General features: G+C 41.0%; 2 protein-coding genes across 2 annotated transcripts; both read left to right on the forward strand.

The window, feature by feature from the left end:
• Positions 1–5: 5 nt before the first annotated feature.
• TAS2R4 (taste 2 receptor member 4) lies at positions 6–10,145 on the forward strand. Its single transcript, XM_057302774.2, has one exon. It carries the CDS (start codon positions 7,804–7,806, stop codon positions 8,701–8,703), a length of 900 nt encoding a protein of 299 aa, XP_057158757.1. The 5' UTR covers positions 6–7,803; the 3' UTR covers positions 8,704–10,145.
• Positions 10,146–13,015: 2,870 nt separating this feature from the next.
• Positions 13,016–23,633, forward strand: TAS2R5 (taste 2 receptor member 5). The gene has a single exon (XM_055115467.2). The coding sequence runs from the start codon at positions 19,438–19,440 to the stop codon at positions 20,596–20,598; it is 1,161 nt and encodes a 386-aa protein (XP_054971442.1). The 5' UTR covers positions 13,016–19,437; the 3' UTR covers positions 20,599–23,633.
• Positions 23,634–25,438: the final 1,805 nt, after the last annotated feature.

Genomic DNA, 25,438 nt, shown 5'->3' on the forward strand with positions numbered 1-25,438 from the left:
TTTGATTTGCATTTCTCTGATGGCCAGTGATGATGAGCATTTTTTCATGTGTCTTTTGGCTGCATAAATGTCTTCTTTTGAGAAGTGTCTGTTCATATCCTTCACCCACTTGTTGATGGGGTTGTTTTTTTCTTGTAAATTTGTTTGAGTTCATTGTAGATTCTGGATATTAGCCCTTTGTCAGATGAGTCGATTGCAAAACTTTTCTCCCATTCTGTATGTTGCCTGTTCACTCTGATGGTAGTTTCTTTTGCTGTGCAGAAGCTCTTTAGTTTAATTAGATCCCATTTGTCAATTTTGTCTTTTGTTGCCATTGCTTTTGGTGTTTTAGACATGAAGTCCTTGCCCATGCTTATGTCCTGAATGATATTGCCTAGGTTTTCTTCTAGGGTTTTTATGGTTTTAGGTCTAACATTTAAGTCTTTAATCCATCTTGAATTAATTTTTGTATAAGGTGTAAGGAAGGGATCCAGTTTCAGCTTTCTACATATGGCTAGCCAGTTTTCCCAGCACCATTTATTAAATAGGGAATCCTTTCTCCATTTCTTGTTTTTGTCAGGTTTGTCAAAGATCAGATAGTTGTAGATACACAGTATTATTTCTGAGGGCTCTGTTCTGTTCCATTGGTCTATATCTCTGTTTTGGTATCAGTACCATGCTGTTTTTGTTACTGTAGCCTTGTAGTATAGTTTGAAGTCAGGTAGCGTGATGCCTCTGGCTTTGTTCTTTTGGCTTAGGATTGACTTGGCAATGCGGGCTCTTTTTTGGTTCCATATGAACTTTCAGGTAGTTTTTTCCAATTCTGTGAAGAAAGTCATTGGTAGCTTGATGGGGATGGCATTGAATCTATAAATTACCTTGGGTAGTATGGCCATTTTCACCATATTGATTCTTCCTATCCATGAGCATGGAATGTTCTTCCATTTGTTATTTCATTGAGCAGTGGTTTGTAGTTCTCCTTGAAGAGGTCCTTCATGTCCTTTGTAAGTTGGATTCCTAGGTATTTTATCCTCTTTGAAGCAATTGTGAATGGGAGTTCACTCATGATTTGGCTCTCTGTCTGTTATTGGTATATAAGAATGCTTGTGATTTTTGCACATTGATTTTGTATGCTGAGACTTGGCTGAAGTTGCCTATCAGCTTAAGGAGATTTTGGGCTTAGACGATGGGGTTTTCTAGATATACAATCATGTCATCTGCAAACAGGGACAATTTGACTTCCTCTTTTCCTAATTGAATACCCTTTATTTCCTTCTCCTGCCTGATTGCCCTGGCCAGAACTTCCAACACTGTGTTGAATAGGAGTGGTGAGAGAGGGCATCCCTGTCTTGTGCCAGTTTTCAAAGGGAAATGCTTCCAGTTTTTGCCCATTCAGTATGATATGAGCTGTGGGTTTGTCATAGATAGCTCTTATTACTTTGAGATACGTCCCATCAATACCTAATTTATTGAGTGTTTTTAGCATGAAGCGTTGTTGAATTTTGTCAAAGGCCTTTTCTGCATCTATTGAGATAATCATATGGTTTTTGTCGTTGGTTCTGTTTATATGCTGGATTACGTTTATTGACTTTCATATGTCGAACCAGCCTTGCATCCCAGGGATGAAGCCTGCTTGATCATGGTGGATAAGCTCTTTGATGTGCTGCTGGATTCAGTTTGCCAGTATTTAATTGAGGATTTTTGCATCAATGTTCATCAAGGATATTTGTCTAAAATTCTCTTTTTTGGTTGTGTCTCTGCCCAGCTTTGGTATCAGAATGATGCTGGCCTCATAAAATGAGTTAGGGAGGATTCCCTCTTTTTCTATTGATTGGAATAGTTTCAGAAGGAATGCTACCAGCTCCTCCTTGTACCTCTGGTAGAATTCGGCTGTGAATCCATCTGGTCCTGGACTTTTTCTGGTTGGTAAGCTATTAATTATTGCCTCAATTTCAGAGCCTGTTATTGGTCTATTCAGAGATTCAACTTCGTCCTGGTTTAGTCTTGGGAGGGTGTATGTGTCAAGGAATTTATCCATTTCTTCTAGATTTTCTAGTTTATTTGCGTAGAGGTGTTTATAGTATTCTCTGATGGTAGTTTGTATTTCTGTGGGATTGGTGGTGATATCCCCTTTATCATTTTTTATTGTGTCTATTTGATTCTTCTCTCTTTTCTTCTTTATTAGTCTTGCCAGCAGTCTATCAATTTTGTTGATCTTTTCAAAAAACCAGCTCCTGGATTCATTGATTTTTTGAAGGGTTTTTTTGTGTCTATTTCCTTCAATTCTGCTCTGATCTTAGTTATTTCTTGCCTTCTGCTAGCTTTTGAATGTGTTTGCTCTTGCTTCTCTAGTTCTTTTAATGTGATGTTAGGGTGTTAATTTTAGATCTTTCCTGCTTTCTCCTGTGGGCATTTAGTGCTATAAATTTCCCTCTACACACTGCTTTGAATGTGTCCCAGAGATTCTGGTATGTTGTGTCTTTGTTCTCGTTGGTTTCAAAGAACATCTTTATTTCTGCCTTCATTTCGTTATGTACCCAGTAGTCATTCAGGAGCAGGTTGTTCAGTTTCCATGTAGTTTAGTGGTTTTGGGTGAGTTTTTTAATCCTGAGTTCTAGTTTGATTGCACTGTGGTCTGGGAGACAGTTTCTTATAATTTCTTTTCTTCTGCATTTACTGAGGAGTGCTTTACTTCCAACTATATGGTCAATTTTGGAATAGGTGTGGTGTGGTGCTGAAAAGAGTGTATATTCTGTTGATTTGGGGTGGAGAGTTCTGTAGATGTCTATTAGGTCTGCTTGGTGCAGAGCTGAGTTCAATTCCTGGATATCCTTGTTAACTTTCTGTCTCGTTGATCTGTCTAATGTTGACAGTGGGGTGTTAAAGTCTCCCATTATTATTGTGTGGGAGTCTCAGTCTCTTTGTAGGTCTCTGAGGACTTGCCTTATGAATCTGGGTGCTCCTGTATTGGGTGCATATATATTTAGGATAGTTAGCTCTTCTTATTGAATTGATCCCTTTACCATTATGTAATGGCCTTCTTTGTCTGTTTTGATCTTTGTTGGTTTAAAGTCCATTTTATCAGAGACTAGGATTGCAACCCCTGCCTTTTTTTGTTTTCCATTTGCTTGGCAGATCTTCCTCCATCCCTTTATTTTGAGCCTATGTGTGTCTCTGCACATGAGATGGGTTTCCTGAATACAGCACACTGATGGGTCTTGACTCTTTATCCAATTTGCCAGTCTGTGTCTTTTAATTGGAGCATTTAGCCCATTTACATTTAAGGTTAATATTGTTATGTGTGAATTTGATCCTGTCATTATGATGTTAGCTGGTTATTTTGCTCGTTAGTTGATGCAGTTGCTTCCTAGCCTTGATGGTCTTTACAATTTGGCATGGTTTTGCAGTGGCTGGTACCAGTTGTTCCTTTCCATGTTTAGTGCTTCCTTTAGGAGCTCTTTTAGGGCAGGCCTGGTGGTGACAAAATCTCTCAGCAATTACTTGTCTGTAAAGGATTTTATTTCTCCTTCACTTATGAAGCTTAGTTTGGCTGGATATGAAATTCTGGGTTGAAAATTCTTTTCTTTAAGAATGTTGAATATTGGCCCCCACTCTCTTCTGGCTTGTAGAGTTTCTGCCAAGAGATCAGCTGTTAGTCTGATGGGCTTCCATTTGTGGGTAACCCGACCTTTCTCTCTGGCTGCCCTTAACATTTTTTCCTTCATTTCAACTTTGGTGAATCTGACAATTATGTGTCTTGGAGTTGCTCTTCTCGAGGAGTATCTTTGTGGCGTTCTCTGTATTTCCTGAATGTGAATGTTGGCCTGCCTTGCTAGATTGGGGAAGTTCTCCTGGATAATATCCTGCAGAGTGTTTTCCAACTTGGTTCCATTCTCCCTGTCACTTTCAGGTACACCAATCAGACGTAGATTTGGTCTTTTCACATAGTCCCATATTTCTTGGAGGCTTTGTTTGTTTCTTTTTATTCTTTTGTCTCTAAACTTCTCTTCTCGCTTCATTTCATTCATTTGATCTTCCATCACTGATACCCTTTCTTCCAGTTGATCGAATCGGCTACTGAGGCTTGTGCATTCGTCACGTAGTTCTTGTGCCTTGGTTTTCAGCTCCATCAGGTCCTTTAAGGACTTCTCTGCATTGGTTATTCTAGTTAGCCATTCGTCTAATTTTTGTTCAAGGTTTTTAACTTCTTTGCCATGGGTTCGAACTTCCTCCTTTAGCTCGGAGTAGTTTGATCATCTGAAGGCTTCTTCTCTCAACTCTTCAAAGTCATTCTCCGTCCAGCTTTGTTCCATTGCTGGTGAGGTGCTGCATTCCTTTGGAGGAGGAGAGGCACTCTGAGTTTTAGAGTTTCCAGTTTTTCTGCTCTGTTTCTTCCCCATCTTTGTGGTTTTATCTACCTTTGGTCTTTGATGATGGTGACGTACAGATGGGGTTTTGGTGTGGATGTCCTTTCTGTTTGTCAGTTTTCCTTCTAACAGTCAGGACCCTCAGCTGCAGGTCTGTTGGAGTTTGCTGGAGGTCCACTCCAGACCCTGTTTGCCTGGATATCAGCATCAGAGGCTGCAGAACAGCGGATATTGGTGAACAGCAAATGTTGCTGCCTGATCGTTCCTCTGGAAGTTTTGTCTCAGAGGAGTACCCAGCCGTATGAGGTGTCAGTCTGCCCCTACTGGGGGGTGCCTCCCAGTTAGGCTACTCAGGGGTCAGGGACCCACTTGAAGAGGCAGTCTGTCCGTTCTCAGATCTCCAGCTGCGTGCTGGGAGAACCACTACTCTCTTCAAAGCTGTCAGACAGGGACATTTAAGTCTGCAGAGGTTTCTGCTGCCTTTTGTTTGGCTATGCCCTGCCCCTAGAGGTAGAGTCTACAGAGGCAGGCAGGCCTCCTTGAGCTGCAGTGGGCTCCACCCAGTTCGAGCTTCCCAGCCACTTTGTTTACCTACTCAAGCCTCGGCAATGGTGGGTGACCCTCCCCCAGCCTCACTGCTGCCTTGCAGTTTGATCTCAGACTGCTGTGCTAGCAATGAGTGAGGCTCTGTGGGCAAAGGACCCTCCGAGCCAGGCGCGGGATATAATCTCCTGGTGTGCCGTTTGCTAAGACTGTTGGAAAAGCACAGTATTGGGGTGGGAGTGACCTGATATTCCAGGTGCCGTCTGTCACCCCTTTCTTTGACTAGGAAAGGGGATTCCCTGACCCCTTGCACTTCCCGGGTGAGGCGATGCCTCGCCCTGCTTTGGCTCACATTCGGTGCGCTGCACCCACTGTCCTGCACCCACTGTCTGACACTCCCCAGTGAGATGAACCTGGTACCTCAGCTGGAAATGCAGAAATCACCCGTCTTCTGCGTCACTCATGCTGGGAGCTGTAGACTGGAGCTGTTCCTATTCGGCCATCTTGGCTCCACCTGAAAAAGTTTCAAACTTCTAAATTCCTGTTTCTTCATGACTGACCTCATTCTTCAGAGCTGTCATCAAATAAGTTAAGTGCCATTCATTTGCTTTGACTGTTTGCCCTAAAGCCTTTCTTACAGACCTGTCAAGAAGCAGAGTTTGGATCCATGACTGCAGTGCCTGCTGGTTGGTCTTCTTGGGCTCTAGTAAATAATCAAACTTATAAGACTGTCTTAGGCTACTGTGGTACCAGCCTACTCAGATGGATATAGTTGAGGGGCGCGATTTACCAGCAGGGCAGTGTCAGGCCTTCCTCTTTTGCAGAGTTTTTGGTGCAGGCCATACAGTTCAGGTACAGTAATAAGAGACCCACAGTAGGGTAAGGGTGGGAGCTGCTGCAAATTAAAAGCTTCGTGTCCCAAAAGATCCAATTTATTTTGTGGTAATTTTGTAGACAAAGCTTCTAGGGTTGAGTCAAGGTACAGGTACATGGGAAGGAAGCCCAATGCATGTAGACTCCGTAAGATACTTATTACAGTTCACTTATAGTTCCTTCCAGTCAAGATGCAATTTGCCAATCAAGAGTCTTTTTTTTTTTTGTTCTAGAAACATAGTTGATGTTCTTACCCTTATCATATAAGGATAAGATTATCCTTATCCTTATCATCATGATAAGGAAAACAGCTAGGAAGTTTAACCATAGGTGAAATTCTCATGCATAGGGAGAAAGGGTTCTGCTAACACTTTTCCTATACTGACCCTTGTGGAAATAACTTCTAACTGAATGAGCTCATTCATTGATCGTGCTAGCCAACCTTATCACATCTTAATTATAGCACTTCCTCCTACAGAGAACCCAACAATTTGGTATAGTACATTCTAGATAGAGTTTGTTACTATCTAATTCTGGGAATCCTGCTCTTTTGGCCACATTTATCTGTTATGGCTTACTCTATATCATTTATTCTATTTAAATGTGATGTTAGTAATATTTCAACTTCACCACTTTAATGCAGCCATCTATGGATAATTAATTGGAAATCTGTGCTATAATTTTCCTTTTAGTCATAGTCTTCCTGGCTCATTCTGTTTGCCTGCTTACCTGATGTGGGCATGCCTCTATCAGTGCCTGTTAGTTTTGAATAAAAAGCTTCTGTAAGCACCTGGGCACCAGGTCAGATAATTTCTCCAGGCTAGGCTTCCTGTCATCTGTCTTAAAGGGCCTCATGAATGTATTCCCCTCTTCTGGACCTGATTATTATTAAATCTTAGCTCCTTTTTCTTGTCTGTTTCTATTTGGACTTGGCAGTAGGACTTTGTGCTGTACCTTGATGCTACTTTGGTAACATCTGTGGCTGCATCCAGGATTGCACCTTGGTTTCATTCAGCTGCTAGAGAAGATAAGAGATGCCATACTCTTACATTCACCTATGGGCCTCCATAATATCATTTGCCAGGGATATTTTGCCATTTCCCATCTGAGCAAGTACAGAGAAATCCAGCAATGAGATGCCTAGCTGTTTGGCTCACAAAACTACAACTAATGCATTACTGTGTATCTCATTCCAGGGTACCTGGATTGACAGTTAATTGCCTAAGAGAAAATAGCCACATATGATCTAAACATAAACCCAGATTTATAAAGGAAACACCTACAAGGGCTGACTTAATTTTTTCTAAGAAAAACCAGAACATAGCAAATGGTTATGGCACAAATCTATGTATGTAGATAGAGAATGCAAAGCAAAGGGCATCAGAAAGAATGGGATTAATTGAGAAAGGTTTTCTCAAGGAGGTATTGGGTCTTTGAACTTGATCTATTAGATCACTGTAAATCGCTATAAGTGAATCACTGAGGTTGAAAGAGTGGCATTGGCATGGCCAATTGGTGAAACTTGTTGTGGCAGCAACAGATTAGAGGGGAGAGAGAAATTGGATTCTGGTCATCCATGAATATGTGGCTAGGAGGTGGGTGGGTAGGAGTGAGGAATTAGGATTTCCACCATATTCTGGCATTTTTATGAAGAAAAACTTTACCGTAAAACAGTGACAGAAACATTGCTGGACTCAAGCTCTCTGGTTTGGATTCTAAGTTTTTGGAGCCTGCTGTGACTCTTCCCTCTCGCCCTCCTGCTCTTGGAGGAGTGGACTCCCAGCATCACCTAGGCTTGCTGTAATTAGGCATTTCTAAGGAGAACAGGATACTAATGAAGAAATAGTAATGTAATCCTTGGAAGATTTGCATCTCAGTAAAATCAGGTGGCCCTTGATCATGAATGGCTCATTTGCCATGCTGGGAAAAATTAAAAAGGAGATGTCCTTCCTGGCTGGATACTGGTGTCTGCTTATACATTTTGGTATTTCTCCTGCCTCCACTATCAGCACCACAACTGCTGAATCCTCAATGAGTAAAGATGCTTCGGTTATTCTATTTCTCTGCTATTATTGCCTCAGTTATTTTAAATTTTGTAGGAATCATTATGAATCTGTTTATTACAGTGGTCAATTGCAAAACTTGGGTCAAAAGCCATAGAATCTCCTCTTCTGATAGGATTCTGTTCAGCCTGGGCATCACCAGGTTTCTTATGCTGGGACTATTTCTGGTGAACACCATCTACTTCGTCTCTTCAAATACGGAAAGGTCAGTCTACCTGTCTGCTTTTTTTGTGTTGTGTTTCATGTTTTTGGACTCGAGCAGTCTCTGGTTTGTGACCTTGCTCAATATCTTGTACTGTGTGAAGATTACTAACTTCCAACACTCAGTGTTTCTCCTGCTGAAGTGGAATATCTCCCCAAAGATCCCCAGGCTGCTGCTGGCCTGTGTGCTGATTTCTGCTTTCACCACTTGCCTGTACATCACGCTTAGCCAGGCATCACCTTTTCCTGAACTTGTGACTACGAGAAATAACACATCATTTAATATCAATGAGGGCATCTTGTCTTTAGTGGTTTCTTTGGTCTTGAGCTCATCTCTCCAGTTCATCATTAATGTGACTTCTGCTTCCTTGCTAATACACTCCTTGAGGAGACATATACAGAAGATGCAGAAAAATGCCACTGGTTTCTGGAATCCCCAGACGGAAGCTCATGTAGGTGCTATGAAGCTGATGGTCTATTTCCTCATCCTCTACATTCCATATTCAGTTGCTACCCTGGTCCAGTATCTCCCCTTTTATGCAGGGATGGATATGGGGACCAAATCCATTTGTCTGATTTTTGCCACCCTTTACTCTCCAGGACATTCTGTTCTCATTATTATCACACATCCTAAACTGAAAACAACAGCAAAGAAGATTCTTTGTTTCAAAAAATAGTGGAATTTCAGTAAACAATACCTAGATTTACCTGATGGTTTGGGGGCAAGATTTTCTGTTTGCAGTTTTCCCAGTGATCTGGGGAATTCAGTTTTGTGATTGCTGATCTGACATCATAGGCTTTTGAGTGCCTGAATTTCAGTTCATTCTGTAAATTTTTTTTTGGTATGTAAGTATTTTAAAATAAGGCACATTCTGTAAGAAACTTTTTTGAGGCATTATTTGTCATGTATTTTGCATGGCCATTGAATCCATGTATAATGGAAATCATCACATTGTTTCATTGTCTATTGAAGTATAATGGGAAATTCTTCCAAATTAGAGAACACATTGGGGTGCACATGATGAGTTAGATATTTGTGGTTTAGCTGAGGAGCCCTGAGTAAGGGCTCAGCAGTGGATAGGTGGTCACTGGGAGCCACTGGACTGACCAAAAGCAGAGGAAGGGGGTTCAGTGCAAAGAGAAAAGGAAAAAAGGAAGGTTTCAGAGAGAAAAGAAGGAAAGAGAAAGGTGAAGAGAAATAGGCGTACACTGGGCCGGGCGCGGTGGCTCATGCTTGTAATCCCAGCACTTTGGGAGGCCGAGGCAGGTGAATCATGAGGTCAGGAGATCGAGACCATCCTGGCTAACACAGTGAAACCCTGTCTCTACTAAAAATACAAAAAAATTAGCTGGGCGTGGTGGCGGGCACCTGTAGTCCCAGCTACTCGGGAGGCTGAGGCAGGAGAATGGCTTCAACCCAGGAGGCGGAGCTTGCAGTGAGATGAGATCGCGCCACTGCACTCCAGTCTGGGCGACAGAGCAAGACTCTGTCTCAAAAAAAGAAATAGACGTACACTCTGGGACAAGACAGAAAAAGTATCCTCACACTTGCTGGGTAATAGTAACTGTGCTATTCCTATCAAGAAACCCTAAGGTTTCTAGGCTTGTTCTGGAAAAGAGGATATTGCCAGAGTTGGTAAGTAGAGGAAAGTGATTAGTATTTAAGAAACTGAATCAAGAATGGTTCCAAAAGTCTTAAAATCCAGGGAAACCAGCTTAAGGTCAAAGGCAAGTGCTAGATAATGAAATTAACACCATATGAGTACAAATTTACAAAATACTGTACTTCACCATAGGCTATGGAACTCAGTGGAAAGCCAAAGAAGCACTGGACAGGTGGTGGGAGTGCTTGACTTGTGGTGAATTTATTTCATCTGCTTATACATTTGTACACAGCACAGTTCTTCTCCAGAATGTTGTTTCTGTGGCTGGGACCATTGGACTGTGGCTCCAAAAGAACAAGAGTCTGAAGATGGGATGTTAACAAGTTTTGGAATGTCAATTGGGGAATCATAATTTGTATTTATTTAGGTTTTTTTTGGTGTTCATAAAATGCTTATGTAATATTTACATATGTCAAATAAATCTTAAAATTTTATAAATTACATGACTTTTCTCATTCTGGCTACCAGAATCTTGACTGCAATATTCAGTAAAAATTACCCAAGCCAATATTTTGTGCTATGAAACCTGGAGGTATTCATCATGTTAAATCCTAAGAGAGATAAAAGGATTACTGAGAGTGATTAAATGCATACTATGTCTTAAGAACTCTAAATGAGTGGCAGAAACCCTCATTGGTCCCTCAGTATCTGTTCTTTCTCCTGTCTTCCACAGTAATCAAATCATTAGCTGTTCAGAATTTTGGCAGCAAATTCCATTATTGCCATGTATGTGAGCAGAAAAGATGTATATAATTTCTAGGTGGTACTTCAGAGCAGTCCTGCCTTCCCTTCCTTAATCTTTTCTTTGTTATTCCCTCCATGAGCTGGAATGCTGACATCATGATTGTCTATCTTGGACAATGCAGATGAGGTGAATGCTTGGGATAGTGAAGTAATTCTCCATGCTAGAGCTGGCTCCATGGTTCTTCACACTGTGGACTTGTAACACCAGCTCTGGTCTGCTCAAGCCTGAACTCCAGGACTGTTGATGAGAAATCAGTGTCTCCATTCTTTCAGGTGCTGGAGTTTTGGTCTCTGTTACCTTAGTCAAATAACCTATGCTATACCTTAAATATACACAATAATATATATCTTTATGATGAAATAGTATGTATTTACCATCTTATTAGTCAAAGAACCTTTTTATATGACCTACTAAGTGAAATTGAAATAAAACCTGTACATGTGGTATAATACCATTTTTTTTTTGGTAAAAATGTGTACATATGAAGAAAAGTCTAAAAGGAAATATATAAAAATGTAAACAGTAATTATTTTAGGTGGGAGGAATCAATAAATTTTTTTGTGTATTGCAAGTTTTCTATAATGAACATTTTTATATAATCAAAAAATATTTTTAAATATATAATGTATATATGGTCTATCTATCTATCTATCTATCCATCCACCCACCCACTCACCTACCTACCTACCTACCTACCTACCTACCTACCTACCTCCCTCCCTCCCTCCCTCCCTCCCTCCCTCCCTCCCTCCCTCCCTCCCTCCCTCCCTCCTTACCTAAAAGACAGAGAGGGAGTTCTGAGGTCAACATCGAGTTTGTCCTCGCTAAGAAAGGTAAGTGAATTGTCTTGCTTTGTCTGGATTCCTTTTATTGTATTGGCAAAGTTCTGCCAATTTGTTTCCTGTTTGTCCTACACTGTCTTCAATTTTCCCCTCTCTGGGTTGGATGTGTTGTCTTTGTGTTAGGACTGTTTTTGCTGTTTGAAGAAAGTCTTCAGTCTTTGCTTAGGCACTTGCCCAAAGTCTCCCTTGGGTACAGTTTTTAAGAATGCTGTATGTTTAGAGTTTTGCTGGTTCTGATATGCTCTGCTAAATACCCACCACTAAGTACTTATTAACCAAGGATTTAAAACAATTTGGATTTTGGTTTGATTTTTTCAAGACACATAACTTAGAGGCTCTCTAATAAAAATAATATCCCGCATACCCCTCCCTTTTCCGCAGTAGGCAGAGCATAGAGGGAGGTTAAAAACTCTTTGTTAAGAAGTCACTTTCTGAAGTGGAGGGCAGGTGTCAGGACAGTGTACAACCTCATGAAACACCCATCGTGGTAACCAGAACTCAGGGTCATTGTCATTTAACTTTTAACTGCTACATGCCCAATACTGTATGAGCTACATTTCCACATGTTATTATTTTAGTTGGTCATAACCTCTTTGGTAAGGTAGCTATTATTGTCTCCATTATATAGTTGAGAAAATTAAGGCCCAAATAAGCCATATGAATGGTTCATAATAGCAGAACTAGGAAGGAATAGATCCAGAGATCCCAGTGTAGTCTCTGAAAGTATGAAATTATTGTGGGTGCTTAGTTTCCTTAGCTGAAATGAATGTCATGGTGTCACATAGACTCTGGGCTTTTAGGCCTTGAGATTTATATGAGATATGTTTTTAAGTGAAAAAGTAGTAACATTAAAGAAGAAAAAATTATTAGATTTCTTTTGAATGTTGCTACTTGGGAAGGAATAGGCCAACAGAAATGTAATGAAAAGGTAGATACAATTTCTATAAGAACTAAATGAAATTTTTAAAAATTTCAAGGATTTTAAGAGCTTGTTTATATCACTTAAGTTTCACTTAAACATTTCTAAACATGTCTGGCTTTAGGTTTCCCTGATCATTGCTACCTGCATTCTGTTAATGAACCATTTTCAATTTTTTAAAAAAGAGAAAAGATTACTGGAAAGGAGTATTTTAAAGCATGAACAGAATGTAACTTTTAAGGTAGCATCAAAAGCTACAGTCTTCAGGTGAAACTGAAGCTTACTGAAGGCATTTAAAATAAATTTTCCAATAATATAATTTTTTTTTACAAGTTAAAGCTGGAGATGGATCATCTACTCTAGTTCACTGGTTCTCAAAGAGCACTGGGAGGGTGAGAAGTATGTCAGAGTCCATTGGGAATTTTTATTTTTCACATTTTATATACAGTCTGTGTGGGTTTCTCAGCTCTATTTAAAATATACGTGTCTTCATTCATTCTGGGTGTGGGAGTGGAAGGGGGAAGTGGAATTTGACAAAACTCCCTAGGGATTTGGATATTGTGGTCTAAGGGAAGGCACAGGTATAAATTTATTTCTCCTTCTAAGAGAAGAGCCAAGGCCAGTTTTACTCCATGAGGAAAAAAGTGTGAAAATAAATTCCATGTTTGTATAAGAATTTGCCTGGCATAGAAATTAACAAGAGAGTGATACGGGTTAATGGGGGTGGGAGAAGAGGAGAGGAAAGGGGAGACATGAGGGTAAGGTCAACAGCAGGAGGAGGGGTGCAGTCTGTACACCCTCCTCCCCATGCCTGGCAGAGGTGTGAGGTCAACATCACTTCACCACGGTGTGATTGTCCTCTGTGTTGTCTATGTGGATATATGGGGTCTGGGAAATGGGGTGACTGTAACTCTGCCTTGAGTCAGCAGGAAGGAGCCAGGAGCCCTGGGCAAATGACTGAGTGTGTGCACAGCTAGCTTGCAAATGAGATATCTAAACACAGGTGCATACTTGATTGGCCTGACAACATTTCTGACCTATTTTAAATATGGAAAAATTATTTGTCTCAATTTTGCTGCTTTCACAGATGGGACAATGACTGTGGTTATAATGATCTGAACTCCAGGTACCTCAAGAGAAGAAATAGCTAAACATTGATATTACTCAGAAAAGACCTCTCCTAACTCCTACCCACCCCTTTACATCTTTGACTTTTATGTGTTTTAAAGGTCTGGATTAATCAGTCTCTCATCTTTATTAATGCTTTCCAGACATTCTGGAATTGTGCAGAACTGGACACCTGTGTCTAGAATCAGTAGCTCAGTTCATCCTGGATTTGCATACTGTGAATAACAGACTTCAGGTGCTTTCTGACTTTATTGAAAGTAGTAGTTAGGGAGAGAAATCACCAGGGAAGGAAAGAAAAATAACAGTAATTAGACTATTTGGGAAGCAACAGGCTGGGTCATTCGTTTTATCATCACGATAGCTCTGTGATGTAACATTATCATCATCATTTTATAGAGGGGACACTGAAGCTCAGAGGGGTTAATTGGCTTGTCTAAGGACAAGAAGTGGTTGAGTTGGGAGCACCCCCAAATCTGTCCAACTTCAAACACATTGCCTTTCTCTGCATGGCCGCAAGTGCCCCATTGATTAATACATCTAACAGAAAGCTAATCTTGAGGCCTAACAGAAAGCTATCTAACAGAAAGCTATCTAACAGAAAGCTAATCTAACAGCTAATCTTGAGGCCTGTGTCCCATTGAGAGCTGGTACTAGCATGAACATGTGAACTCTTTGCCTTGGATGGGCAGACACCCAGAAAGCCCTGTCTGTAGCCTGTGCTGCTTGACCCTTTCCTTAGCGTGATTTTGCAATATTATGGGAACACCTCAGTGTCTTCTGGATACGCACAATTCTCATTGCTAAATGCTAAAAATGTAATTATTATATCTGAGTTTTATTTAAATTTTTAAAATGTTTTATTTCATTTTATTTTCTAATATTTTATAGAAAAGTTGCAGAATGAGTACAGAGAGTTCAAATATCATCCTCACCGAGTTTCTGCTAATATTTATATCTTACCATAACCATGGTACAGTTGCATTTAGTGTCTCTAGTCTGTGTCAGTTTCTCAGCTCTATTTAAAATTACCTTGCCAGTTTTAATGATTACTATTCAGGCATTTTGTAGAATGTCCCTCAGTTTGGGTTTGTCTGATATTTTTCTCTGTTAGACTGAGGTAAAGTGCCCTACTCATCACGTTAGGAGTTCTGTGATATTAACATCACTGGTCACTGGTGATGTTAACCTTGATCACTCGGTGAAGGTGGTGTCTGCCAGGAACATTGTAAAGTTACTATTTTTTCCCCCATTTCCACACTTTGTTCCTTGGAAGCAAGTCATGTCCAGTACAAACTCAGAGGGAGGGAAATTATGTGCACCTCCTGGAGGGTTCCCCACATTTTGCCTGCTATAGTTAAAAATTCTCAGCCCTCCAAATTTCGTATTCATAAAAGCACACAAAAATAACTCCCTGGGCCGGGCGCGATGGCTCAGCCTGTAATCCCAGCACTTTGGGAGGCCGAGGCGGGTGGATCACGAGGTCTGGAGATCAAGACCATCCTGGCTAACACGGTGAAACCCCGTCTGTACTAAAAAATACAAAAACTTAGCTGGGCGTGGTGGCGGGCACCTGTAGTCCCAGCTACTCGGGAGGCTGAGGCAGGAGAATGGCATGAACCCGGGAGGCGGAGCTTGCAGGTGAGCCGAGATCGCGCCACTGCACTCCAGCCTGGGCGACAGAGCGAGACTCCGTCTCAAAATAAATAAATAAATAAAATAATAAAAAAATAACTCCCCCTCTTTCATCTGCAGTCCCCTCACTAGCCCGCTTTTACTCTATTCACTTTCCTGCCCTGAATAACGTTGCCGATGCTGGTCATTTTCTTCCTCGGGGTTGTGATCTTTGCTGCACACAGCAGCCTCAGTGGTGTAGTTTGTGCTTCCTCCTCTCTCCGAACGCCTAAATTGCGGCATCAAAGAGGCCGCAATGACTGGTGAGCAAGACTCCTCTTCCTCATATTTTGTGAGGAAGGAAGCTGGCAAGACTATGAATTTGTGTACATTTATAAATTGTGTTCCTGTTACACATGGTTATTAAAAACATGCTTGATCTGTTCAGTTTCTGAATATCTGAACTAATTCAGCTCATTAAGGGAATTTGTATACTTAGGTCAACAGCTTCTACAGAGGCGTTGCCTTGACGCCATCTAGTGGCAATATAGGCACAATTCTGAGAAGCATTTTAAAAAGTCTTGAGTAAAGGAATACAGGTTTGCAAGAGAGATGTAGAATAGGGGATGGAAGATGGAACTGTACTGAGTCTGGTAGCAGGACAGGGTGATTTTTTGGGGGAAAGTGCCAGGTTTTGGAAACCAATGCTTGTTCTTTGTTTCATTCTTTTTAATATTATAGACTGCTCTGTTGACGCTGAGTGTAAAGCCATAACTTGCCCCTGTGAGCGTCTCTTTGGATGCTTGCATCCCGCTTGATGTTTCATCAGCTTTCTTTTCTTGGTTCAGGTACTGCTAAAGTAGCTGAGGGCTCAGAACAGTGGGGAATAGGAGCATGAATACAAGAGACTTTGGTAGAAAGAGTTATGGTAGTATTATGGCAGACACATTTTGGTTGTGTCAAAATTAAAAACCATACTGTTACTCTGGTAAAGTGGATGGCACTGAGGCTGTTACTCTCCACATACACCCCTTCATTGCAGCTCTTGGTGTGGATGCCGATAGGCTGAACAGTTCTGTGTGGAGATGAAGTAGCAGCCGTGGTTCACAGATTTCTCTCCTGCCTCACCTCTCCTAGAATTTATTATTCAGCAGTTGATATTTATCCTGTCTTCTCCTTGTTTTTGCTTGTTTGCTCACCCTATCCTTTCCTTTGTTTTCATTGTCATTGCAGTAAGCCTTTGCATAGGTATAAATATGGCTCTCATGTTTATATATTCAAATTTCAAACATATTGAAACCATTAATTATTTGCCTCACCCACCAGAACATAAGCTGCATGAGAGCAGCAACTTTGTTTCTTTCCATTGTATCCCAAGAGCTTGGAACAGAGGACTGGCACATAGTAGTCATTAATAAATATTGGTTAAATAATTGATAAATGTCATGCTTTCCCTTTTTTTTTTTTTTTTTTTTTTTGAGACGGAGTCTCTCTCTGTCACCCAGACTAGAGTGCAATGGCATGATCTCGGCTCACTGCAATCTCTACCTCTCGGGTTCAAGTGATTCTCCTGCCTCAGCCTCCTGAGTAGCTGGGACTACAGGTGTGTGCCCCCACGCCCGGCTAATTTTTGTATTTTTAGTAGAGACGGGGTTTCACCATGTTGGCCAGGCTGGTCTCGAATTTCTAACCTCAGGTGATCCACCCGCCTCGGCCTCCCGAAGTGCTGGGATTATAGGCGTGAGCCACCGCGCCCGGCCCATGCTTTCCCTTTTTATAACATGAGGTGCCTTGCATTTGCCACTGTTAAATTCTCAGACTGTCTTACTTAGGTTTTGTGGAGTTAGGTCGGGTGGAAGTAGGATTTCAGGAGACTGTGCTCTAGGCTGTCTGGATTTTAGTTCTTTCCTTCGGAAGGCCATTCTGTAATTGTGTCTCTGTACCTAATGTCAGATCCCAGGCCAGTGTCAGGTAGATGTAAGTGACGGTGAGACTGTTACCTTCAAGAACGTTTCTTCTGGTCACAGCTGTAACATCTTTACCAGAGAAGGGATTTCAGACAGTAACAAAACTGAGTGGTGAGAAGTGAAATGCTCTGCCATAATATTGATACCGTCCCCAGGGATTCTGACACAGCCAGCAGCAGTACATGTTCATCAGCACTGAAGCAGGGCACCTCCTGATTCAGCAGAGAGACCCTCCCCTCCCCAGCCATGTTGGCGGCTGCCCTAGGATTGCTGATGCCCATTGCAGTGGCTGAATTTCTCATTGGCCTGGTTGGAAATGGAGTCCCTGTGGTCTGCAGTTTTAGAGGATGGGTCAAAAAAATGTAAGGAGTCCCTATAAATCCTCATGATTCTGGTAAGCAGCCACTTTCTCCTACTCAGGCCGATCATGTTGGACATAAGTCTGTTTCCACTTTCCCAGAGCAGTGGTTGGCTTTACTATCTTAATGTCTTCGAGTCCTGGTAAGCCAGGCCAACATGTGGTTTGCCACTTTCTTCAGTGGCTTCTGCTGCATGGAGATCATGACCTTTGTCCCGCTGACTTCTTGTAGCTGAAAAGACTGGGTTTTTGTTTTTTGCTAGTGTCTTTCAAGATCACTTTTTATTTCTCATCTCTTGTTGGCTGGACCCTTTAAAAACCCTTAACAGGAAACAGCAACATCCTGCATCCCATTTTAAATCTGTTATTTTTATATATTGCAGTCCAGTGAAGAAGACTGATTGCTATTTGTGATGTTTCTGTTTCACTTGTCTTTTTGTAAAGACATCACAGGAAGATGGAGGACCACACAGCTGTCAGGAGGAGGCTCAAACCAAGGTGCTCATCGCTCTGAACTTCCCCCTTTACATGGTTTCTGCCTTGGCCAGCCACTTTTCCATGACCTTCTAATCTCCCTCTGATCTCACCATTCTTGCCATCTCTGCAACACTCATGGCTGTTTATACTTCACTTCCGTCTATTGTAATGGTTATGAGGAATCAGACTTGTCAGAGAATTCTGTAGGAGATGATATGTACATGGAAATCCTAGAGGCCATGACTTGGAAGAAGGATCTAATCAGGCCCTTAACTGTATCACTGACAACAGTAAAAATAACTGTAGATTTTAGAAAAATGAAATTTTTATTCTCAATTCTCCTCATTTCTTCTTTGATTTTGAAACAAAATGAAAGGGTAACATGAAAAACAGGCTAGAAACTGGAGCTTATTGCTCTCTAAGCAATGCAAATCACATCATTTTAATAAACTACAGAAGTCAAAACCGAGTTTTCATATTTTGCATGGGAAGTATCACATTTTTAAAAATTACTGCAGATAATCAAGTTTTCTTTGCCAATATGCTATGTTTTTGATAAAAGGAAGTAGAAAATAGCTATAGTTTGAAAATAATGTATTTTAAAAAGAAGTGAGCCTGTATATTTTTTAGGCAAGCACTTTTCTTAGGGGAATTAGCTAAATTATTATCTCAATTTTCTATGTAGTTTAGCCTCTCAACACCGGTAGTAAAGTAGTCAAAAACCTATCTTTATATTTCTGGATACTTTGGTTTTTTTGATGCCAGACTAGCTTTCTGGAAACATGTCAGTTGGCTACCAGGATTGGTGGCAAATTCCACTGCCAGGCTAGATTGGGGCAGGTGGGGAGAGAGAGGCACTATGTCTCTATCAGAAAGTCACCAAAGAAACACTGTTTTTGGACGAGTTCAAGCCTCATCTAGATTTTTAGTCCAGTAGAAGATCGTGACCGTCTCTACCCCTCCATAGCCTACAGCCAGAGTTTTAGAGTACCAGGCCTTGCAGCTTGGTGGAGATGATGTACAATGGATGCTACCTGGAGGCAGGGACTGTGTGTTATAATGGCGCTGTCCCCTGTGCCTAGTACACTGTAGTTTGACACAAAATAAGCATTTTGTAAATTTAATCCGAAGGAATGGAAATCTAGTCCTACAATCCATTCAGTTATTAATAGAGCAACTGAGGCCCAGAGACGGGCAGTGGCCTGCCTGCCTACAGCTTCGTAGAGAGTTCTCAGCATGCTTACTTTTTTTTTTTTTGAGATGGAGTCTTGCTCTGTCACCCAGGGTGGAGTGCAGTGGCGCAATCTTGGCCCACTGCAGCTTCCATCTCCTGGGTTCAAGTGATTCTCCTGCCTCAGCCTCCCGAGTAGCTGGGACTACAGGCAGCTACCACCACGCCCAGATAATTTTTGTATTTTTCGTAGAGATAGGGTTTCACCATGTTGGCCAGGCTGGTCTCGAACTCCTGGCTTCAGGTGATCCACCCGCCTTGGCCTCTCAAAGTGTTGGGGTTACAGGTGTGAGCCACCATGCCTGGCCCAATGTTCTTTTTGTGAAAATAAAATTTCTTTTTTTATATAGCATATGAGCTCATAACTGGCACGGTATAGCACCTGAGCATGTTTTGATTTGGTCTTTCTTGTTGAGGGGCCTTGTTACATTATATCCTGGTGTCTAGACTTTGGCCCAAAACCTTTGAGATGGAGAGCCAGTGTCTGTGGTACTGTTTGCAATCTCTGGTTCTACACTCAGGGTTCATTCATGTAGATGCAAATACAGATGGTATCATAACTTCCAACCTCTCTGTTCCTCATCACAGCTGTTCAGTCTCGCTTGAAGATAGATTACAGAAGGACGAGGCCAAATCCAGATTTTGTGGTGTGCAAATTTACCCTGGTGTGTTATCGCTACCAGGGGATCTGACCTCAGCCAGGAGCAGTGAGAGCCTCCTCTCCCCAGCCATGCTGAGTGCTGGCCTAGGACTGCTGATGCTGGTGGCAGTGGTTGAATTTCTCATCGGTTTAATTGGAAATGGAGTCCTTGTGGTCTGGAGTTTTAGAGAATGGATCAGAAAATTCAGCTGGTCCTCATATAACCTCATTATCCTGGGCCTGGCTGGCTGCCGATTTGTCCTGCAGTGGCTGATCATTTTGGACTTAAGCTTGTTTCCACTTTTCCAGAGCAGCCGTTGGCTTCGCTATCTTAGTATCTTCTGGGTCCTGGTAAGCCAGGCCAGCTTATGGTTTGCCACCTTCCTCAGTGTCTTCTATTGCAAGAAGATCACGACCTTCGATCACCCGGCCTACTTGTGGCTGAAGCAGAGGGCCTATAACCTGAGTCTCTGGTGCCTTCTGGGCTACTTTATAATCAATTTGTTACTTACAGTCCAAATTGGCTTAATGTTCTATCATCCTCCCCAAGGAAACAGCAGCATTCGGTATCCCTTTGAAAGCTGGCAGTACCTGTATGCATTTCGGCTCAATTCAGGAAGTTATTTGCCTTTAATGGTGTTTCTTGTTTCCTCTGGGATGCTGATTGTCTCTTTGTATACACACCACAAGAAGATGAAGGTCCATTCAGCTGGTAGGAGGGATGTCCGGGCCAAGGCTCACATCACTGCCCTGAAGTCCTTGGGCTGCTTCCTCTTACTTCACCTGGTTTATATCATGGCCAGCCCCTTCTCCATCGCCTCCAAGACTTATCCTCCTGATCTCACCAGTGTCTTCATCTGGGAGACACTCATGGCAGCCTATCCTTCTCTTCATTCTCTCATATTGATCATGGGGATTCCTAGGGTGAAGCAGACTTGTCAGAAGATCCTGTGGAAGACAGTGTGTGCTCGGAGATGCTGGGGCCCATGATCTGGGAAGAAAAGTGTGGTCAGGACACTCTTGGGACGCTCTTTTGATAGCTCTCTATAAGGGAGCTGCTTTCCATGTCTTTTAAGATTTTCCTTCTTTTACACCAATGTAATGAATGAGCAACAGAAAATGCGGATCAAAACCCAATACTATTTCTCTTTTGGCAATGCAAAGTATATTTTTTTAATGTACCACAGAAATCAAGGCTAGGGCTTCATGTTTGGTAAAAGAGGTATTATATTCTCTCTACATATAGCAAATAATTCATATATAAATTGTGTTTTTCCTATTATAAAAAGCAGAGATTAGGAACAATTCTGTCTACATATAGCAAAAATTCATATATAAGTTGTGTTTTTCCTAGTATAGAAAACAGAGATTAGGAACAATTATAGTGATCATTAATTTTTATGAAATTTTACCTATACATTAATGTTAGTCATTTTAGATATGCTTTTTAAAAAGTATCAAATAATTTCCCCATTTCTCTGCTGTAATGTGTCTAATTATCTAACTGAAAAACAAAACAAAACATCTTTATATTTCTGGAAGTTTCTTTGAGGCCTAGCCTTGGCTTTCAGAATAAAAATCAGGCTCACGCCTGTAATCCCAGCGCTTTGGGAGGCTGAGGCGGGTGGATCACGAGGTCAAGAGATCAAGACCATCCTGGCTAACATGATTAAACCCCATCTCTACTAAAAATATAAAAAATTAGCCTGGTGTGTTGGCGGGCACCTGTAGTCCCAGCTACTCGGGAGGCTGAGGCGGGAGAATGGCATGAACCCAGGAGGTGGAGATGGCAGTGAGCCGAGACCATGCCACTGCACTCCAGCCTGGGCAACAGAGCGAGATGCCGTCTCAAAAAAAAAAAAAAGCAGAATAAAAGTCAGCTGGATGCCATGATCTGTATTAAGCTCCAAGGCCCAGGAACTGGAGTGGGGCAATATGAGAGTGAGGGGCACTTGCTTCTGCTTAAAAAAAGACTGCTTTTGAAGAGGTCACGCTGTCTGCTCTTCAGTCATTTAGCCATTTTGCCTGTCTACTGTGGCCTCACCACAGCCTACAGTCAGAGTTCTAGTGTGCCAGGTCTTTGAGTTGGAGGGAGATCATTTAGAATGCCAGATCCATGGCAGTAGGAACTGTGTCTGTTTTTATTTTCTCCCACGTCTCTGTGACTAGAACACTGCCTATTGCATAATAAACGCTTAATAAATATTTTGTAAATGATTGAATAGCTGTGCTAACTGGTTTTACAATGCCTCCTTTGTATTGTAGGTAGAGAAACTGATGCCGAGAGAGGGGCAGTGGCCTGCCCTGGGTTTCATAGAGAGCCTGTGGCAGTGCTGGGACTAGAGCTGTTTCTTGACTCCTGGTGCAGGGCTCTTTCCTTTACAACATGCTACTTTCCTAATGTCCTTCCCTCCTGGGAACCCCGTGCCTCTTTCTACAGACCCTTCTACACAACTTATTCTCTTCCTTCTTTCTAGCCTTCTTTGTTTCAGTTCCAGGGGGATCTGAAATCCAAAGGACAACACTTGGCATTCTTAAATATTTTTTTTCACTTCCTATGGATCACACTAATCTACTTTCATTAATCTATTCTCTCAAACATATCTTTTTCTTACCTGAAGCTGAGAATTGAGGTACATGCTAGGCACATGTGGATATTAGTCATCACACAGGGGGAGATTGGTTCCACTGTCACTGTGAGTTGTGTGAGGTCAAGTACCATATTTTATGTCCTGGGAAGGATCATATTCATTCTTTTTAAATAGAAAGGTGCTTCTGCTTGGTTATATTTTTGTTAGTAGGATGAATTTTCATTATACCATTTCTATTTTTTTTACAGATGTCCTTTGTGACCAGTTGTTGTAATAGTGACAATAGTATTTAACATTTGTATTGGGCTTTACATTTTATCAGACAATCTCATATATAGTCCATTATCTCATTTGATTTTAATAGCAACTCTATGCAGTTAGCAATTTTATCCCCAATTCACAGGAGACAAAACTCAGGCTGGAGTGATGATTTGCCCAGGATCATGAACTTGTAAATAATGCAGATGGAGCAGACCCAAATTTTTTGACTCCGAGTCTTGTGCTCTTTCCAGTAAATCCTAAGTATCTCATTGTTCATACTTGTAAGACTTCAAACTAGGATTAGCCTGTGGAACTTCCCTCAAGTTTATGAGTATTTTTACACACATGCAATAAGCAATTAATCTTTCAAATTTGGTATTGATGGGATGCCTGGGTGCTAAGATCCAAAATCACAACAGATCAAAGTTTATGATCTGCTTTTCTTAGTGACAAGGTATGGAATCAACCTAAGTGTCCATCAACACATGAACAGATAAGGAAAATGTAGTGTATACATGTATGTGTATCTGTTTCATTTTCTACTTTTCTGTACTGTTCAAATTGTTTTTAGCCATGCTCAAATATCACATTTGAACATTTGAACAGATAAAAAAATGTAGTGTACATATGTATGTGTATATATGTATACACACACACAATGGAATATTATTCAGCTTTAAAAAAGAAGGAAATCTTGTCATTTGGAAAAATGTGGATGAACCTGGAGGACCATTATGCTAACTGAAATAAGCCACATACAGAAAGACAAATACTGTAAGATCTCACAGATGTGTGGAATTTCAAAAAGCCAGACTCACAGAAGCAGAGTAGGATGGTGGTTGCCAGGGCCTGGGACGTGGGGGAAATAGGGAGATGTTTGGTTTCTGTTAGGAAGAATGAATAAGCTCTGAAGAGCTAATGTAGAGCATAGTGACTATAGTTAATAGAACTGTATTATATACTTGAAATTTGCGAAGAGAGTAGATGTTAAATGTTTTCGCTAACAACAACAACAAAGATAATTGTGAGGTGGTGGATATGTTAACTTGATTGTGGTACTCATTTCACAGTGTATACATATGTCAAAACATCATGTTGCGTACTGTAGATATATACCATTTTTGTCAATCATTCCTCAATAAAGCAGGAAAAATTATTGCATTTTCCACATCACCTTTTGGGATTTGATTTCCTTCTTTTTCTGTACACAATTTACCTTATGATGCATATGAGACTGCTTTGTGTTTTAGCAAAGAAAACAAATCCGAAGGCAAATATATACTCTTGAATTGATTCCTATGTAATTGAATCTTTTATAATTTGCATTCTTAGAGTTGCAGCTGGATCCATGTGTGTGTGTGTGTGTGTGTGTGTGTGTGTGTGTGTAGATATTAATGGCCTTACATTTAATTATGTGATATGCTCTGTGGTGGTGTAGCCGAGAGGAGATGTGAAATGTTAAAAATGTGATCTGTGAGCATGGCTAAAAACGATTTGAACAGGACAGAAAGGTAGAAAATGAACAGCAACGTTTTTCCCTCCCACCTTCCATTATTAGTCCCACTGCCTGGATATAATGGTATCTTATCACTTGTGTTAGTTCTTTTAGTGGTTATTTTTTACGACTCTGAATAGTAAGATTTTGGCTCTCTTACTTGTTTTATCAGCTTTAAACTGTAGCCTTTGAGTTCCATTCATCAAGGTTTGGGGATTATCTCATTTTACCCCTAATCCATTTTCCTCTCCTAAATTTGATTAGTTTTATTTTGTTGTTCTAACAGTCATTACTTTTACAATTGTAAGTAATATATTTTCTACACTGCTTTTTTGAACCATGCCTTATGACAGTATCCACAGAGTCCCGATTATGTAGGAGGAAGAAATTAGTGCTTCACCAGTCCTGCACTTCTCCCATATCCCAACTCCTGTCACCTGTGGTATCAGTTATAAACAACTTCATATGACTTCAGGAGAAAGTACACTTATCAAAAGGAAATTGGCTAGAGTATAGAACCAGGGAGAAGGCTGGAGAGTCAACCTCAGAATGGGAACCAAGAGGGATTAAATAAACAAGAACACAATCAAGTCACACTACAGGGACTGATGCTGGCACCACCTCTCCTGTTCAGCTGTTAACATTGTGTTCTTGACACTGCCACTGCCTCTGAGACTGTGTCTCTTCGAGCCATCCTGGGTGGGATTTTTGGCTGGCTGATTCTAGATCACAGGCCTAACCTAGCTGACAGGCCCTGGGGTGAGGAAAAGCCTGGTTTCCCTTTGGCTTCTGAAATATGCACTTTTAAATTAGGTGAAATAAATTATTCCACCATTGAATTAAGCAGCAGAATGGGTACAGCTCCTGGTGTGGAATTGATGCACTGGAAGGCCAGCTCTAGAACTCTCGCAGGAGATATGGTGAAGTAATAAAGAGATGGGAAATTTAAAAGCAAAGCAATATGGCACACAGAAATAAAAGGACACTCATAGGTATGATTGGAGCCCCAGAAGGAGATGGAAAAAATAAGCACAAGGAATGAAATATTTGAAGAATTAATGACCAAGAATTGCATTAACGATGAAAAAAGACTAAAAGGGCTCAAGGGGTGTCAAAGAAGACAGATAAAGTGGGAGGAATTTGTCACACTTAAACACATTGTAGAGATTTAAGAATATCGAAGACAGGCAATTTTACAAAATTTTGAAAGAACAGATCAAGAATCAGATTGACATTTCTCAGGAGAATACAGAACAAGATTTTTCATGACATTTTATTCTAGTAAATATTTTGTTCTTATTTTCAAGTAACACCAAGAAGAAAAGTTTAGAAATATTTTTCTGGCTAGGAACATATTTTATATTAATTATAAATGGAGAGTTAATTCTAAAAATGTCAGTGAAGGCTCAGTGGTTGATTATCATAAGGTTAGTGAGCAAATTCTGAAATATTTGAACAATCAAAGAAAATCTTGAAACTAAAG

Source organism: Pan paniscus, chromosome 6, assembly GCF_029289425.2.
Source record: "Pan paniscus chromosome 6, NHGRI_mPanPan1-v2.0_pri, whole genome shotgun sequence".
In the NCBI taxonomy this organism is placed as follows: domain Eukaryota; kingdom Metazoa; phylum Chordata; class Mammalia; order Primates; family Hominidae; genus Pan; species Pan paniscus.